This window comes from Myotis brandtii, unplaced genomic scaffold (genome assembly GCF_000412655.1).
Source record: "Myotis brandtii unplaced genomic scaffold, ASM41265v1 scaffold95, whole genome shotgun sequence".
Taxonomy (NCBI): Eukaryota; Metazoa; Chordata; class Mammalia; order Chiroptera; family Vespertilionidae; genus Myotis; species Myotis brandtii.
Genome location: NW_005371920.1, coordinates 972,518 through 991,173, shown reverse-complemented (window position 1 = coordinate 991,173; position 18,656 = coordinate 972,518). Strand labels below are relative to the sequence as shown.

General features: G+C 45.4%; 2 protein-coding genes across 2 annotated transcripts in view; one reads left to right on the top strand and one right to left on the bottom strand.

The window, feature by feature from the left end:
- GRXCR2 (glutaredoxin, cysteine rich 2) overlaps positions 1 to 4,763 on the bottom strand; it is a 54,863-nt gene extending 50,100 nt beyond the window's left edge. Inside the window, exon 1 of the mRNA XM_005885996.2 lies at positions 4,328 to 4,763. Coding sequence (XP_005886058.2) covers positions 4,328 to 4,541 — 214 coding nt within the window. The 5' untranslated portion in view covers positions 4,542 to 4,763. The remainder of the gene's footprint in view (positions 1 to 4,327) is intronic.
- SH3RF2 (SH3 domain containing ring finger 2) overlaps positions 3,621 to 18,656 on the top strand; it is a 99,574-nt gene continuing 84,538 nt past the window's right edge. Inside the window, exons 1-2 of the mRNA XM_014533146.1 lie at positions 3,621 to 3,756; positions 4,772 to 5,255. Coding sequence (XP_014388632.1) covers positions 4,878 to 5,255 — 378 coding nt within the window. The 5' untranslated portion in view covers positions 3,621 to 3,756; positions 4,772 to 4,877. The remainder of the gene's footprint in view (positions 3,757 to 4,771; positions 5,256 to 18,656) is intronic.

Sequence of the window (18,656 nt, the reverse complement as noted above, 5' to 3'; positions counted from 1 at the left end):
TCTCTCTCATCACTGATGTTTCTATCTCTCCCTCTCCCTTCCTCTCTGAAATCAGTAAAAATAAATTTTAAAAAAGAAAAGCTTCCCTGAGGAAGTGGCATTTAAGCTAAAATTTGGAGGGGAGGGGATGAAGAAAATGAAGGTGTGGTGAGGGGAGTGCCCAGAAGAGAGAGGGAGAAAGAGTATAACTGGAAAGTATACTGCATACAGAAAGAAAAACATAAACAAAAACCCTGTGGCAGAGAAGTATAAACGGCCCTGAGTAAAGAGAGCAAGCCAGTGGAACTGGAGTGAGTGGATGAGTAGCGGAGAGTTGTGGGGTAAGTGAAGGCAGGAAAAGTAGGCCTGTTAGGTGAGAAGAAGGATCTAGATGTTATCCTATGATCAATGGGAACCCACAGAAGGGGAACAATAGGATCAGCTTTGCCTTTTTTTTTTAAACATATATCAAGATACATTTGTAAATACAAGCAGCAGAAGCTCATAAATGTCACACACATATTTTTTTTAAAGCACAGTGTGTAATCACTACATAACAGTGCAAATATAAACACGAGTGTTGATGGGGTGGGAGCAGCGGGGTGGTGGGCCGAGCTGGAGTCTGGGAAGGCATGCGTAAGTTGCCTTTCTGTTTGTTTCTGAGGACTAATGTTCATCTGATTTGACGCCAAGGTAGCATTTGGATAAGCCAGGATAAAATCCCCATTTAAAACACGCCCCCTTCTTCAGAAGCTTCAAAAGAAAATTTCTCAAATTTCCACCAAGACGAACCTCACATGTGGGTGGTGTTGGGGACCACCCACAAGGCGTGATCTGCGAAGTGCTGGAAGACTACTCGTGTTCGGTGTAAACTCTCTCCTCCAGTGGTGCCTAAGATGCTACCATCACGATTCTGTTCTGCCGAATCTTCCTTCAGTTACCAAGTATGCTAGCACAGAGCAGCCCCCTGGGTCCATTCTGCCTTCCTGGGACAGAATGCATTGTTTCTGTTTCCTCAGGGATGGGAGGGTTTGAAGCTTTTTCAGACCACTAACCACAGAGAGCATGGAGGGGCCAGGAGACTGGGCAGGGTCCAGAGAGTGACCGTCAAAGGAGCCCAAGTTCCTTTGACGTCATCCCTTCGTTTGGGGCTGGCCCTGTGATCAGCTGGTGTGTACGCTATGGACATAGGTATAAATGTGTGTGCATTTATACAGCACAGGTATATGGATATACTTAGGGCATGTTCATGACTTTATAACATGGGAAGCAATCATGGGAAGCAATACAGGTCCTGAGATTGGACCCACCTGGGTTCAGATCACAAGCTCTATAACCCTAGGAAAGTCACGGAACCTATCTTATGGGGCGGTTGGGAGGATGTAGAGATAATCTGTTTGAAGTCTTGGCACTGGTCCATGGCATACAGCAAGTGCCACACAAAAGTTACTGTTAGGGCTATGCGTGTGCTTGTCCCTGTGCAAGCATACGTGTGCATGTGCATGTAGGTGCAGATTTGGGCGTCTAAGGGAGTGTGTTTAAGAACAAGAGAGGAAAGGAGGGAGAATGTTGCCCGCCTGCGCCCGCAGCAGTTCAGACACCAGAGCAGACCCGGGGGGGGGGGGATATACTATTGCCCATGTTTTCTTCTGTGATTATTATGATTTCATGCCTTACATTTGAATTTTTTTTATCTATTTTTGATTTTTTTCTTGTGTATGGTGTAAGTTGGTAGTCTAGTTTTATTTTTTTTTTGCATGTACCCATCTAATTTTCTTTCGTTGTAGTGTTTTTGTAAGGTTTTGGAATTAGTTAATGCTGACTTCTTAAAAGGGGTGGCAAGTATTCTTCCCTCTTGAATTTTTTGAAATAGCTTGCGGAGGATAGGTGTTAATTCATCTTTTAATGTTTGATAAAACTCCCATGTGAAGCCATTTGATCCAGGACTTTTGATTGCTGGGAATTTCCTTTTTCTTTTTCCTTTCCAATTTGGATACCTTTTCTCTTTTTCTTTTTTTTGTAAATAATTCTTTATTATTGAAAGTACTAGAGGCCCGGTGCACAAAATTCATGCACGGGGGGGGGGGGGGGGGGGGCGGGCAGCTCCCAGAGAAAAGAGCTCAGCTTTGCCCAGTGGGAATGAGGAGGGATAGCAAAGGGCCTCAGCCTGCCAGAGGCTTCCTGATGCGCACAGGATCTATAAAAGTGGAGGGATGAGAGAATGTTGAAGCTCAAAAAAACCCTCTATAAAAGGAGATTTTTTTTAAAGGAGTTAAAAATGGTCTCTAAAATTGACACGTATCCAAATTAGGCCTCTAATTTGCGCCAACCTGAAGCTCTCCCCTAGCTTGAGCTTCATTTATGTTTCCTTTTTCAAAACTGATTTGGAAGAACTTTGGAAAATGTGAACCACTACAATCTGTTCTCAGGCCTCTTGTTCCCCTCTTAAGATCTGCCCAAGGAGCTGTATCTAAGTGCTTTCTGCATCATAAAGATAGGCCATCCTATGTTGAGAGAGAAGACCCAGGAAAAAGCAACACCCAGTTTTTAGTCCAGGTTCTGCCCTTAACTCATTGGGCAACTTCAAGGAATCTCTTGATCTCTCTGAGCGTGGCTGCTTCATCTGCAAAAGGCGTTGATTGGTCCATTTGGGTGATTATCTTTTGACTTCCTGACATAGCAGAGGAGGGTTAGCTCCCTTCAAATATCTCTCCTCCCCTTAAAGCTGTATCACCATATGACATCGTAGTTAAGAGTGCAGACCACCTGCCTCCTGCTAGCTGTGACTCCTGGGATGAGCTATTTAATCTCTCTGTGTCTTAGTTTTGTCCTTTGTAAAGGAGGGTAAAGAAGAGAGTAGTGTATCATCGAGTTGTTAAAAGGATGAAATGAGTTGATAGAAGTGAAATATTTAGAACAGTGCTCGGCACAGGTAAGGACTACTCTAGTTTTGAGTAATATTATTATTATTTACTTTATGAAATAACTTTAACTTTACATGAAACAATGTCATTGATAAATCAAAAAATAAAGGTATAAGCATTATTTGGGGCTATGAAAAGTCTCTAGGGGGTCAGGGGAGAGCTGGGACCATTGCTTTTTCTTTTTTAAAACCCTATTGTGCTTTGATTTTTGAAGGATGTGTATGTACTACCACGACACTTTTTTTTTTAAATTTAAAGAGACTGAACAAAAAGATCACGGAAGTCCCTCTCAAATCTCTAAATTCAAGAACTGGCTACAATTATTAAGAAGCAGTACTTTTTGGGTGGCCGGCTTATCTCTGTTATGAAAGCTACCGTCCATATGTTTGGCCTTTTCAAGAACTTCTTATAAAGGTTTTAAATAAGCACAATCACCTTCTGGTGTTTATAACTGAACGTGTTTCCACTTCTTGGATAGGAGAGAAACTGAGAAAGGTGAAAACATAAACTGTAAATACTCGGCCTTCGGGGCTCACCTAGACTTTGCCCCTTAGAATCTTTTCCCAGAAATTGACTCAGTTACAGAAAGGAAGGATCAGTAGCAGAGAGCGAACTCAAAGAAAACCTGCTGCTGGCCGCCCAGCAGTGAAAGGGTTAACTGGGCTGGGCAAGGCGATCCCTTGATATGAGTAAGACTCAGAGTTGTTAAAGTTTTCAAAGCAGAGGCAGCAGCCGGCAGGCAGCGTGGCTCCTGGCTCCGGGGAAAAGCAAAGCGAGTTGGAGGGAGCCTGACAGAGCAGACCGAGGATCAGGATCCAGCTGAGCTAAACTCAGCTGGGGTTACAAGCTCAAGGTTAGTGGCTGCCGCACACCTCCCCAGCGCTGACATCTTTGGGGAGTTGTCTCGGGAATGCGAGGCGCCATCTCTCATCCTGGTGTGTCAGGTCTGCTCTGCTTCCTAGAGCGCCCCCCACCCCCCCTCCTGCCCAACCTCCCGGCTGCTGCCTTCACCCAAGCCTCTGCAATGGCAACAGTGAGGGACAGCTGACCTATTCCCAGGAGGCTTTTCTAAAGGAAACTTTCTGGAAAACAGACACACACACACACACACACACACACACACACACACACACACACCTGTATACTCTGCTCCGCCTTGTTATTTACGCAATCCAGAATTGCTATCTGCTTCAGTTGAAACTGAGAACAACTGTCAAAGTAACTAAACAGGCTGCTTGACTTTATCTTGTGGGAGGAATACTGCCTCTGAGGCTATGGTCTCTGTCTTTGAAAACCGGTTTCTAGTTGCTTTTCTTGTACCTTTGCTAGAACAGAGTGCAGGGGGAAGATGCACTGTGAAGGAAATATTTCTGCATCTATCTGCATGAGCTTCAGATAAACGTATCCACGTAACCTTAACTTACCTGCATGTGCTGCAGATGATAAACTTAAACCTCGGGGAGGGAGGACGGGGAGATAGTAGCAGCTCCACACACACTGCATTCTGAGGGCGCTCTGAATGACAGCTGAGACTGCCCGTCTGGAGGGGTAAAGGACCCCCTTCGAGCCTGGCTGGGAGAGGGCATGGGGGTGCCACTTCCTAGGCCAGTGTTGTCTCCATGCTCTCGCCTTGCACATGGGAGGCAGTGAGTAAGTTGTCGCTGAGCTGAATGCTCCCTCGGATCCTCCAGCAGCAGGAGTCGGTCTTGTACCTGCCAGCACTGAATCAGAATGAGTCACTGAAACTTGGGTGCTGGCACAAAGTGCTCGCAAACTGCCTGGTGAGACACTGCCTCCATGTAGGTGGAATCTCTCTCTCTCTCTCTGAGCACTCACATTTCTCCTCTCTTCCTCTCTCCCTCAAACAGGCAGGAGTTTAGACGCTCTCAAGAGCTCGTCTCTGCTCCCTTGGCTCGGCTGACCCTACCATGTGGAATCTGCCCCTCCGGGTCAGGACTAGCGTTTTAAAATAAGATGGATGATTTGACGTTACTTGATCTCCTGGAGTGCCCCGTGTGCTTGGAAAAGCTCGATGTCACAGCCAAAGTCCTCCCTTGCCAGCACACCTTCTGCAAACCATGTCTCCAGAGGATCTCCAAGGCCCACAAGGGGCTGCGCTGCCCCGAATGCAGAACCCTGGTGTTTGGCAGCATCGAGGCGCTGCCGGCCAACCTGCTGCTCGTGCGCCTTCTGGACGGCGTGCGCTCGGGGCCGAGCTCCGGGAGAGGGGGCTCCTTCCGCAGGCCTGGCGTGCTGGCCTTGCAGGACGGCAGGAAGAGCAGGACTCACCCCAGAGGTCTGCAGGCCAGCCCGTTCCGACTCGTGCCCAACATCAGAATCCACATGGATGGGGTAAGCAAGATCTCCTTTGTTCTTTCGTGTCCACCTGGAGGTTGGATTTGTGTGTGCCAGCAGTTAGGGTTTATCGCTTTCAGTTACGTTTCAAAAGCGGTGCCGCCAGGATTCCTGAGAGATAAGTTTCTGTGGGCAGTGATCCTTCGACTGAAATTTGGTGGGATCCTGACCTATCTAATCCTTCCTGTGATTCTTAGAATTGTGAAAGCTTCCTGGTCCCTCGTGCAGACGGTAGTAGGATAAGGAAAGCCTCCTTGATTATATTGTTGGTCTTTCACTTCTGTCCTGAGGCCAACCCAGTGCCTGGAAAAGGCACGAAGGATGGGGAAGAGAGGGGAAAACAAATCCAACTGCTTGTTGCTTTGGGGAATCTCTGAGAAGTTTCCAAATGTCAGGTTCTGTTTGCATGCTACCCAAATCCATCTTCCCGCCCCCACCCCCATCCGGCCATAAAGTGCTATTATGATTATGACAGTGTTCATTCACAATCCATTCAAAGCTATTAACTCTTGCGGCCCGGAGGTGGTGCAGGAGGGAGCGTCTGTGTGGGTGGACTGACTGACAGGAAGGCTGGGGAGTACAACGGATGTGTCTTACTTTACAAAATGAACAAAACACATAAAATGCACGTCAGTGGCTGCAGTATAAAAGCAAACGGAGCCAGTAGCCATGTAGGACATGACCCAAGGATGCTTTTGGTGTTTGGACAGTGCGATCGCTCTGTCCAGCCGGGCAGGCGCATCCCGGGGACTTTGTCTGACCTGGCGGGGAGCCTTGTTGGGGGAAGCTGTGCTAGGGCACATCTCTCAGGAAGGATGTGGTCCTTGCCAGTCCAGCAGGACAATTTGCACTGTCACCCCAGCAGTCAGTGCGCCAGAGTGGACTTGGCAAGCTGTGGCCTGAGTCGCTGGCATACTTAGAAAGTCAAAGCTGCGTGCTGTGATGTCTCACCTAAAGCGAGCTTTCATACTGGCCGCTGAGTCCCAGGACTCCCCTCGGGGAAGAGTAGCAGTGGGAGGGAGTGTCTTCCCGATTCCTTCCCAGCCGAGAGCAGGCTAGTGCTGTGCATTCAAACAGTTTTCTAAACTATTTCTTGTAACAGCTCACCCCTCCTTTGCTTCACGGTGCCTTCAAGCCCCCGGGCAGTAGGAGAGTGTGGGAACATTCAAAAGTGTGAGCGGGAAGAAGCGGGCATTGGCATGAATTCATCACTGCAGACTTTTCATCGCCACTGTGCCTGTGTGTGTGAAACACATTCCAGAAGAGGGCCTGGCACCCTTCTTGGAGGCTCCCCACTAGGCCTAGCCATCCGTCAGCATCCACGGGCTTGGGAAAGGCGGGGTGGGGGTGGATTATAGAGAATCTCATAGAGAATGGGCTCTATCTCCAGCGGCAAAACTCCCTTTGAATTCCTAAGACCCAGCAACCTCTCCCCTCCCCCACGCTGCAGAGTCGGACTTGCCTCTTGGCAGAGCGTCATTACTCACCAAGAATGTGTTGCCAGACTGGGAGGAGGCAGGTCCCTTATCGCTGCTGAATGTGTTTGTTCATGTTTTTGTCTTTTTCCATGTGGCTATATTGCTAAGAAAAGGTAGCAACGGATGGATCCACAGCTGCCAAGTTGTTGTGCCCTAGAGGATTCCAGGCCCCTCCTGGCAGAGGGAGTTGTGGGGATCAGGGCTGGTCCTACGTAAGAGACAGCCGCTAAGATACTGCATGTCCCTGGAACTCTTTCACAGGGACTTGTAACATCAGAGCAAGGTGCCAGTGACAGCCCCTCCCCCACGTCTCACCAGACAAGTCCTGCCCGTGAGGCTGAAACAAGGAACCAAGCCCTTTCAGCAAGGACCTGGTTTCCTAAGGATGCCAGCAAGCAGGGCTGGCAGCCACCCCATCCACGCCTTTTCTTCGTTTTCTTGAGCCTGCCTTTCCTACCTTTGCCACACCTCATCCCTGTAGCCTCTCTCAGTAGGGACATGAACAGACTCATTCCTGGATGTAATGATGGCTGTCATTCTGCAACCTGTTCTCCCAAAATACAGCTTTCTTTCCTGTATGTGTGAGAGCAGCCATGCCTCCCTCAGATCAGAGAATTGAGGATGGTCGGGGCTGCCCCACTCTGTTCTGAGAGTCAGCAGAGTGGGCTTGCACCCTCACCCAGAAGACTCACCCTCTGGCCTCAGTTTACCCAATCCAGTCTCAGCAATTAATAACACTCGCTACCCACCTGCTTCCACATACTCAGATCACCTTAGAAAACATTCGCTATGGAATGCATATGCATGACATGAAATGCAAAGCATCGTTTTTATCATTAATTTAAACTTACTGTATGACTTCGGGCAAGCCACTTAAGTTTGCTGGGTCTCAATTTAAATTTCTGTAAAATAGGAAAATGCATTGTAAAAACAGAGAGCTATCCCTAGGCCTAACTAATTAGTGTTTACCAAGCACTTTGAGATCCTTAGATGAAAGGCATTTGGAAGATCATTATCAGAGTAAACATTGTTATTGACTGTCTATTGTGCCCTGCTGTGCATGAGGCATTCTACAAAACACAGAAGGAGTGATAGCCCTTGCTGGAGAGCATCATAAGTGTTGTTATTGAAGTTGAGTCCATGATGAGTCCAGACCAGGGTGATACTAAGTATAAAGTGCCTCCTCTACGGGGACATAAATGACCTGTTGTCACAGGTACCACTTTGTAAAACACCTCTTCCAGAGGCCCTCATGTCAGCCGGTATTCTGAAGGAGCAAGTTTCACTTCCTGTCCGTGAGCTCTCAAGTCCAAAGTCTTCCCTGCTCACTCTAGTGAACATAGGCTCCTCTGATGAACAAGCTCATCAAGATCTTTTGGTGTGGTGCTCCTTGTGCCAGCCAGCATGCGAGGGTGGAACCAGCAGTCCCACTTCACGGTGCCAGCCCAAGACAGAAAAAACGGCCCATTGTGCCTACCTGTCTAAAACCCTCCCAAGCCTATTGTGTAAAAAGGAAACTTGAGAAATGGCTGTAGGTTTCTACAGCGTGCAATTATTTCAGACCAGCAGGTAAGATCAACAGACTCCTGGGAGGCCCGTGACTGGAAACCCCACTGGTTCCTATTCCTTCCCAGACTGCCATCAAGCCAAAGGTCCTTTGCAAGCCTTTGAGAAGATTTTGGGCTCCTGAGTAGCTGATCTCTCTTCCTCCTCACTCTGATACCCTTTAATAGTATTTCTGAATTAAGATGGGCAAGAAGGCGATGAAGCGAAGTGTTTGCGAGCTTAGGTTTGAAAATACCAGTATTCAAATCTTGCTTCTTCTCCTCAATAGTGTAATTTCAGTGAGTCACATAAACCTCAGGGCCTCCAATTCTCCATCCATAAATTGGAGGTAATAGTAATACCTGCTTCAGAGTGTTGTTGTGAAAAATAAATGAGATGATTCATGTCACTTAGCTCTTAGCACAGTGACTGGCTCAGATTAAGTGCTCCATAAGTGTTACCTGTTGTTATTGAAGTGACTCAACACTTTCCACTCTAAATTACACGCCCTCTTTCACCCCTTAAGTGTTAACTAGGTGTCTTCCAGAGACGGTTCTTGGTACCCTAACTTCTGGCTTGTTTTGTTTCCAAATGATCCATGGCCATGAATCAGGTGTGTGATTCTTCCCGCATATGCTGACTTGGCAGCTCGCTTCCAAGACCCTGTAGGAGCTAGGAGTTGATTCTAGGAGGACACTTGCCAGCTAACATCACTTCTGCAAACAGCAAGCTCAAAGGAACACCATATGCAGGGCAAGACCCTGGTCCACTTCCCAGAATCACCCATTCTTCATTAACTTCCATCTTTCCCCTGCTTCCCACTACCCACAACACAACGGGTGCCGCCCTGGGTCTGGCAGGGCTGGACTTTCTCCCTTCTTTGTTGAGCAGCATGCCAACCACACACATTCCTGTCTCACTTGCCCTACCTCAGCGAGAACACACCTGCCACCTCCAGCACACAGACCAGGTGACTGTCTCCCAGAAACTTTTTCAGCTGGTGTTGCAAGCAACCGAGGGGGAAAATGAGGTCAGAGAGCACACAGGGGAATTGGGGCTGGTAGAAACCAGAAGGAAACCAGCCCCCATTTCTGAGTCTCAGCTGTTGTGTCCGGCAGCAAAGCCGTGACACAGACAGTGGTTTTTGCTACATTTGCAAAGGGACTGAACCATCCCAGGCCCCTACAAACAGCAGGCAGGTGTCACCTGGGTCAGCAGGGACCACATGGGGCAGATGGAGGGAGACAAAGGCAGGACCTGGGGCTGAGAATTCAGGAGATACATACAGATGGCTCTCCAGCTTCACACACATTTGCAAACCTTTTGAAAGACCACATGGCCCCATACTGGCTCTGCCCCCAAAATCTCTTGACATACCTCCTTGCTAGTTACAACTCTCTCCCTTTAATTCCTTACTGTAGTGTTTAAGGATTGTGGTCAAATGGAGCAGGGTCTGTGCTGGGATTCAATTATTTGTTAGCTGTGAGGCCTTAGGCAAGTCACTTAACCTCTCTGACCATCAGCTTCCATTTTTGTATAATGGAAATAACAATAGCATACATATATCATAAGGCTATTAAAAGATTAAAATGAGATAATGTATGTAAAAAGCTTAGTACACATGCCTGGTACATAATAGATGCTAATAAATGTTAGCAACAGCAAATAACAATAATAATAGAGGAGGAAGTCTGCTGGCATTGGATCTGGAGTTCTTTGCACCCACATATAAACATGCAGATATTGCCATTAAAATTTTAAGGAAAGGGAATAGCAAAAGTAAAGGGAGTTCTCAAAAAGACAAAACTGTAGTGATGGGAAACTGGTTTTCAGTGGTTGCCAGGGGTTATGGGTTAGGAGAGGATGTGACGCTATAAAGGGACAGCATCAGGGAGATGAAACTATTCTGTATCTTATTTGTGGTGGCAGCTAAATGAGTCTATATATGTGTTAAAATTCATAGAAATATATACCACAGGGAAAAAGTCAATTTTACTGTATGATAGATAATGTTTAAAATAGTTTTTAAAAGGGAGCTCATGAACATTTCCTTTCGTCTCTGCCTGATTTTCACCTAGCCCACCGATTTCCTTCCATCTCTGTGGGTATTGGACCAATGCTATTTCTGAGAAGGACTTCGCCATCATTTACATGGTCAGGGTCATCCCTGTATGTGGGCTCCTTTCTGTGTTCGCAAGCCATTCTGTTACCTGCTTCAGTTTTCCCATCAGTTAAAGGTGTCTGGCCAAACAGTGGATGAACACAACAGCTCGTTCCCCAGGGGATGGCCTAGTCAGAAGAGGAGGGCAGGAGGTTCTCCTTGCTCAACCTCAATTATCCACCATGTGCAACCGGGGGCATGTCACCTCAGGCATTAGGCAACGCATATTTTTTGTGTTGTTTTCACTTCCTCTTATAAAAGGTTGCATGCCACATGTCCCTTCATACTCTAAAGAGATTATGGAATGAGGGAAAGTGCTTGTTTCGCCCTTGACTGGAGAAGAGCATCCTCATCCACCCCTTCCAGATGCCATTGCATAGCTTTGGGCTTAGCTGGGACCAGCTCAAATACAGCTCTCTTCAGTGTCTTCATCTTCTCCCTTTCTCTCTCATTTTAATTCAGGCTTACATATTTGACCTGCCTTTCACAAGTGTATACTGTACGCTACTAATGGATGTTCCATAGATCTCCAGGGTTAAGAATAAAACAGACTTAAATATCATTATTACTTTTTGCTGCAGGACTTTTCAGAACTTTTAGCATGACTTGTGAATGTCTAAGCCAGTGATGGCGAACCTTTTGAGCTCGGCGTGTCAGCATTTTGAAAAACCCTAACTTAACTCTGGTGCCGTGTCACATATAGAAATTTTTTGATATTTGCAACCATAGTAAAACAAAGACTTATATTTTTGATATTTATTTTATATATTTAAATGCCATTTAACAAAGAAAAATCAACCAAAAAAATGAGTTCGCATGTCACCTCTGACACGTGTGTCATAGGTTCGCCATCACTGGTCTAAGCAGTAAATTATAATAAGGAATGTTTCCCAAATTTCTATGGCAGCGGCACCCTTGTCCGCCCTTTTATTAGCACCTTGAGTAATATTAATTGTCCATGGAACAAACGTTGGGAAATGTTGTCTCATACTAATGCAGAGATAGCTGAGCCCCAAAGAGAACTCTTATTATAATAGTTACAGATATTGACTCATTCCAAGAGGAGGTTTCGGTAAGTTCCTGCCATTAGAAGATATTTTTGGAAAACTTATCACCACCTTCTGCAGTATTTATTTAGCTCCCATAAGTAGCTTCTGGCCATAGGCAATGTGGGAATCTATACAGCAAGGCCAAGATTCTCACCTTCCAGTGCTTACTGTCTAATGGTAAAAACAACCAGTCAGTATACATCTATGTATGTATACACACAGATGTGCACACACATGCATACTATAGTATATTTGACTTAAAGATATTATCCATTGTAAGATATATTGTTTAGTTATAGCCCTTAAAGGAAAAAAGAAACACTATCATGTTAGATATTCACTGTTAAGATACATCCAATTTTAGAAGCAGTAAGATATGAAAAAAGAAGTGTCTTACTAAAGAGTACATATTGTCTGATTCCATTTATATAAAATTTTAGAAATGGCAAAACGATAAACTATAGTGATTTGGGAGGTAATGCAAATGTTTTATATGATGGTACATAGGTTTGTCTAAATTCATCAAACTGTACACTTAAAAATAGTGCATTTTTGTATGTAAATTACAACTCAATAAGGTTAAGACAAAGAAGCCTTAGACTATAGAAATGATGATCTATGAAAATGTCAGACAGTTTGAGGGAATGAAGCGTGGCCAATGAAAAGAAGCTTCCTAGAAACAGTAGGTGTTTTAATGGTCAGGAAGGACATAGTCAAAGGACAAAGAGGCAGGGTCCATTCTGGACACGTGGGTGCCAGGAAAGGCAGGACAGGACCTGTCCAACAGAAGGACGGCTGGAAGAGAGGGAGAAGGAAACAAATAGAGAAGAGACTGGGTGACTGGAGACCTGCTTCAAAACCACCACTAGGAAGGCACATGCCAATTACTCTGTAATAGTCTCTCCACAGCCCACTGGTCACATGCCATCACATGGCCCATGGGCTGTATTTGCCTGATGGATGCCATGCAGCCAAACAAGGTATTTCTGCTCCAAGTGGATGGCTAGGTAAGTGAGGAGCAGTCTCCACTTCACCGGCAGACAGCCATTCTTTTCCATTGAAATGGTCAGGTGTCCTGCTAACCCTCGCATGCAGGAACACCAACCAGCAATGCCAAAGTAAGTGGTAAAACAGGAAAGCAAAGACAAACCCATCCTACATGAGCAGCTTCCTGCAACTTCGTTCAGAGTCAGCCCCCAGGGTCACACCACTCCAGATCCCCGCTCAGAAGCCAGGGCATTCAATAGACTGCTCCTAAGCACTTACTCTGTGCTAGGCTCTGCCTTGAAAGCTCACACCATCAAAAGCTCATTCCAGAGATGCTCACAGGCTCAGACTCCAGGACTCAAATAGTAGCTGAGTTCACCTCTGAGCTCTCTCATTTCTCCAGTCTTTTTTACAAGCACAAGGAGAACAGGCAAGTTGTCTTATCTTTCAATACTGTGCTCCGAGCAGCCAGCCTACAGCTTGGCTCATATCAGGAGCCTCAAAATATTTTTGGAATGGGTGAATAAATGCATGGTACACTTCATGGCATCACAGAATGACTCCTCCTGATACAGAAATGATCACTTCCTGAGTCAGGCCATTACAGAGCTGTGTGAGGAGTGCACAGCACGTTATATTAGGCATAAAGTCATGTGGAGACGGAAATAGTCTAGATGTGGGTTACCCAACTATGTACCTTTTTCATGACAAATAGTACTCTCCTGAAAACACAGTGGGCCAGGTTCAAAACCACTTAGCTCATGAGTAGCTAACCCTTAGAAGACAGGAAATGGCATTCCATATATGGCTAAACTTCTGCATCAGACACCACAGATTTCATGTGCTCCTTTGATCTTGGGGGAACACTTGATCTTGACTTAATTGACACTTAGTCACAGGGATACCAGTGACAGAAAGGAAGAGTCTCTAAAAGATTTTGCTGTTGAATTAGGCGCTAAATTGACCTGAACTCCTATATGAAGGGAAGATAGCATTTCAGGTAGGAACGTGGCCCCTATACCTCTCATGCTGCCCAACCTACATCATATCTGTATATATAGAACACACAGAGCATATTTGCCATTTTAGCCATTTGTATGTGTATAGTTCAGTGGCATTAAGTACATGTACATTGTTGTGCAATCCTCACCACTCTCCATCTCCACAACTTTTCCACCATCCGGTCCTGGCTCTTTGTACCCAGTAAACAATAACCCTCCTCCCACCATTGTCCCTAGTACAAAACTTCTTTCTGGATAAGAGGAATCATGTTTTAGTGTCATATTTAAAACATGTATTCCAATTTTCTGCTGCTTCTGCCCTTAGACTTCCAATAAGATCAGAAAACAAGGTAACACTATGATTCAGAATAAAGGCTCTCCGTTTGTGTGTCCTGGCCGTGTGCTTCTGGGCAAGTTACGGAGCAACTCTGGACATCGTTGCTGTAAAATGGAAAGAGCAAGCTCACCTCACAGGGTTACTGGGAGGATCTAACGAGGTGATACCTATAAAGACAGGGTCTGGGCAAAGCAAGCTCCTAGTGAAGGTTAACTGTCTACCTGCACTTACCCTGGTTGGCTAAGCTTTTAAAGTGCCAACACACAGACTGGGCTGCTGCTTTATTGCACGTAGACGTGGGGGTAAGAGTGACCACAGCATCATACGGAGCATAAATAAAGAGCATTCTTGTGAAGTTCTTAGCACAGAGCATGACACTGTCAGCTCAGTGGCAATAAATGTGGGGCATCTTTATTTTCATTTTCGGTGTCTCATTCTTTCATCAGACGTGTAGGGGATACCTTTCATGTGTAAGACCCTTTGCTGGGTCCCAATGAAGAACAAAAGCAAGTAATATATGGCCCTTGTCCTCAAAGAGCTCCTGGTCTTTTGGGAGACGGCCACATAGACTAGTAATTATGATGCTCTTGATAAATCTTAAAAAAGGACTTACTGTGCGTCAGGCACTGGGTCAAGCAGTTTACCTACAGAATCTCACTTCACTCCTACAACTCGCTGAGATGGATGCCACTGTGTTCTCTACACATAAGAAGTCTGTGCTCAATAGTGATACAGATCAAAATGTAAACGTTCAAAAGGGTAGTTATTGATCAGAAAACAAGGTAACACTATGATTCAGAATAAAGGCTCTCCGTTTGTGTGTCCTGGCCATGTGCTTCTGGGCAAGTTACGGAGCAACTCTGGACATCGTTGCTGTAAAATGGAAAGAGCAAGCTCACCTCACAGGGTTACTGGGAGGATCTAACGAGGTGATACCTATAAAGACAGGGTCTGGGCAAAGCAAGCTCCTAGTGAAGGTTAACTGTCTACCTGCACTTACCCTGGTTGGCTAAGCTTTTAAAGTGCCAACACACAGACTGGGCTGCTGCTTTACTGCGTGTAGACGTGGGGGTAAGAGTGACCACGGCATCATACGGAGCATAAATCAAGAGCATTCTTGTGAAGTTCTTAGCACAGAGCAAGACGCTGTCAGCTCAGTGGCAACAAATGTGGGGCATTTTTATTTTCATTTTCGGTGTCTCATTCTTCATCAGATGTGTACAGGATACCTTTCATGTGTAAGACCCTTTGCTGGGTTCCAATGAAGAAAAAAAGAAGTAATATATGGCCCTTGTCCTCAAAGAGCTCCTGGTCTTTTGGGAGACGGCCACATAGACTAGTAATTATTATGCTCTTGATAAATCTTAAACAAAGGACTTACTGTGCGTTAGGCACTGGGTCAAGCAGTTTACCTACAGAATCTTTCACTCCTACAACTTCACACACACACACAGAAGTATTTTAATTGGTTGCCAAGGCAATGCAGCTGATTAGTGGCACGGAGCAGGAACAGAACTCTGCAGAGCTGTGTTCAGGAAGGTTGTTCTGTGTTCTCTACACATAAGAAGTCTGTGCTCAATAGTGTTACAGATCAAAATGTAAATGTTCCTGTATTTGTGTTTAGGGTAGTTAGAAAAACAAGGCTGCAATAAAGCTTGCTGGGGACTTTTGCTTAATAAACAGGAATGGCAGAGAGATGGAGGGACAGAAGGGAAAACTTCCCTTCCTGGCTCTCTGGAGAAGCAGGAGAGATCATCCTCTGGATTTTAACTGTCTCTTTGGAGTGGTTCCATGTTTGAAGGAAGGAGGAATAGGGTGATGGAAGGAGTGAAGGAGGTGACAGGGGTCTCTTCTTCTTGAGAGATTATAACAAGGTTCTAGGATGCAGGAGCATGAAATTTAGCAAAAAGAACATTTCCCATCTCCTCCTTTTATTTCCCTTTGTATTGGAAAAGAATTCGCAATGCAACCTTTTTTGTTTTTGTTTTGTTTTTGTTTTCTGAAATTTTGAAGCACTGGGATTTTTATTTTCATAATCATAAAACTTTGTGGTTAAGACATGTCCTGGATTTCCTAACTTCTCTGTGCCACTCTGTATATCAAGGCCTAAAGAATCAAACAAACTTCATCACCTTATGTGTTTGTCTCGATTGCTTGGACAAGGAGGGAGGGACCAGGAAAGGGAGAAGCGGGAGAGGAGGTGGACAGGGTTATTAATCAACACCTTAATAACTACGACCCTCACACGGCACACACCATGTGCTCAGGAGCTCCTGGTGTCTCTCCTGAGGCCAGAGGAAGGGAGACAGACGGGCCATTTTGTCCCCAGGATCCCTTCCAACCCCTGTCCTGTGGACAAGGGTGTTTCTTGACTTAAGGCCAGGTGTGTTAGCAGTGGCATGTAGGTGCTCGCAGGGGATTCAGAGGTAATTGGGAGGTGAAAAAAAGAAGCCAAACCAGAATGCAGAACACCATCCACGGACTGGCATGCCACAGCCCTCCGAGCAGGTTGCCCTGGTTTTGCAGAATTAAGGACGATATCAACACACACACACAGAAGTATTTTAATTGGTTGCCAAGGCAATGCAGCCGATCAGTGGCATGGAGCAGGAACAGAACTCTGCAGAGCTGTGTTCAGGAAGGTTGTTCGGCTGTGATATTAATAAGCGCTTGGGTATGAGAAAAACAAGGCTGCAATAAAGCTTGCTGGGGACTTTTGCTTAATAAACAGGAATGGCAGAGAGATGGAGGGACAGAAGGGAAAACTTCCCTTCCTGGCTCTCTGGAGAAGCAGGAGAGATCATCCTCTGGATTTTAACTGTCTCTTTGGAGTGGTTCCATGTTTGAAGGAAGGAGGAATAGGGTGATGGAAGGAGTGAAGGAGGTGACAGGGGTCTCTTCTTCTTGAGAGATTATAACAAGGTTCTAGGATGCAGGAGCATGAAATTTAGCAAAAAGAACATTTCCCATCTCCTCCTTTTATTTCCCTTTGTATTGGAAAAGAATTCGCAATGCAACCTTTTTTGTTTTTGTTTTGTTTTTGTTTTCTGAAATTTTGAAGCACTGGGATTTTTATTTTCATAATCATAAAACTTTGTGGTTAAGACATGTCCTGGATTTCCTAACTTCTCCGTGCCACTCTGTATCCCAAGGCCTAAAGAATCAAACAAACTTCATCACCTGATGTGTTTGTCCTGATTGCGTGGACAAGGAGGGAGGGACCAGGAAAGGGAGAAGCGGGAGAAGAGGTGGACAGGTTATTAATCAACACCTTAATAACTACGACCCTCACACGGCACACACCATGTGCCAGACACTGGGACAAATAAGCTAGGCGTCCTTGAATCCTCCCAACAACCCTTAGAAGTCCGAGGTATTATCCTAGTTGACAGATGCAGAAACTTCTAAGAAGTGGCGGAGCCAAGATTTGAACCAGGTCTACCTGCATCTAGAGCAGCCGTGGGCAAACTACGGCCCGTGGGCCGGATCCCGCCCGTTTGAAATGAATAAAACTAAAAAAAAAAAAAAGACCGTACCCTTTTATGTAATGATGTTTACTTTGAATTTATATTAGTTCACACAAACACTCCATCCATGCTTTTGTTCCGGCCCTCTGGTCCAGTTTAAGAACCCATTGTGGCCCTCGAGTCAAAAAGTTTGCCCACCCCTGATCTAGAGTCTGGGCTCTTAACCAGGTCAGTCAGGGTTAAGACAAACCCATTGTTCGCTTGGAGCCGCATGGAGCCCTGCACCATCTGCGGTTGCCGGTGAGTTCCCATTGGCTCCAATGCCATCATTCTAATGTTGATAAGCTTCTGGAGCATGATGTAATCCATAGGCAGTCCAGCTCCATGTTGATGATAATGCTATGTCTTAACCAGGTACCACTTGGTCAGAAATTTAAGGCTTTAGTACAAGTGAGTCTAGGTGACTGGAGAGGGGGAAATGGAGTCAGAGAAAAGAGGAGGGTAGGGCATGGGAAAGGCAGAAAAGGCACATGTAAGATCTAGATGGGCAACAGAAACCAAGAAGGAATAAGGAGGAAGGGAGGTAAGCTGCAGGGGGAAGCAAGTGTGCAAGGGAGGACTACTTGGAAGACACGACCAGCTCTGATCCAGAACTTGTCTGCTTTTCCTGAAATGTAAACAGAGTCAGGACAAAATATTTCTGCCCCATTTATTTCAGAAACCTGTCATCTGGATAGACATCATGGTCCATCAAAGGTGGGGAAAATAAGAGCCTGAAATTCAGGAAAGGCAGCTTCTAATCCTTTCTTAGCTGAGAATCAACCAGGTGACCCCACCTATAGCTGAGTGTTTAATAAACGTTAGCAATTCCTACAGTTAGAGAAAAAGTCCCAGAGTCTCTGAGTCTCAGGATTCCATCAACTCAATTTTAAAATTTGTCCTTTTTATATTTTACAGAATATGCAAATGATACAGAAGTGTCTGCATTTATGTTTTTAAGAATGACATATATAAATATAAAGGTTTTACAGAAAAATAGCTACCATTTTTAGAGTTTCCAAAGGCCTATGCCAAATACTTCACCTACAAAGCTTATTTAATCCCCAGAGCTGTTAAGACTCATCTTCTATCGTTTACAGATAAGGAAACTGAGGCTCGGGGGTACTGAGTAGCTTGCCCAAAGTTTCCCGTGTAGACTAACTCCCAGCCCACATTCTTAACCATCATGTTATGCTGGTTCACAGTGGCTCTGGCCTCCCTTATGCAAAGAGGCTACAGAGCACATTCCTCTTTTTATTTATTAACGTGACATTATTAAAATAAACTTCCCTCAAGTCACACTAGCTGTGTATAGTAGATCTGATCTCCCCAGA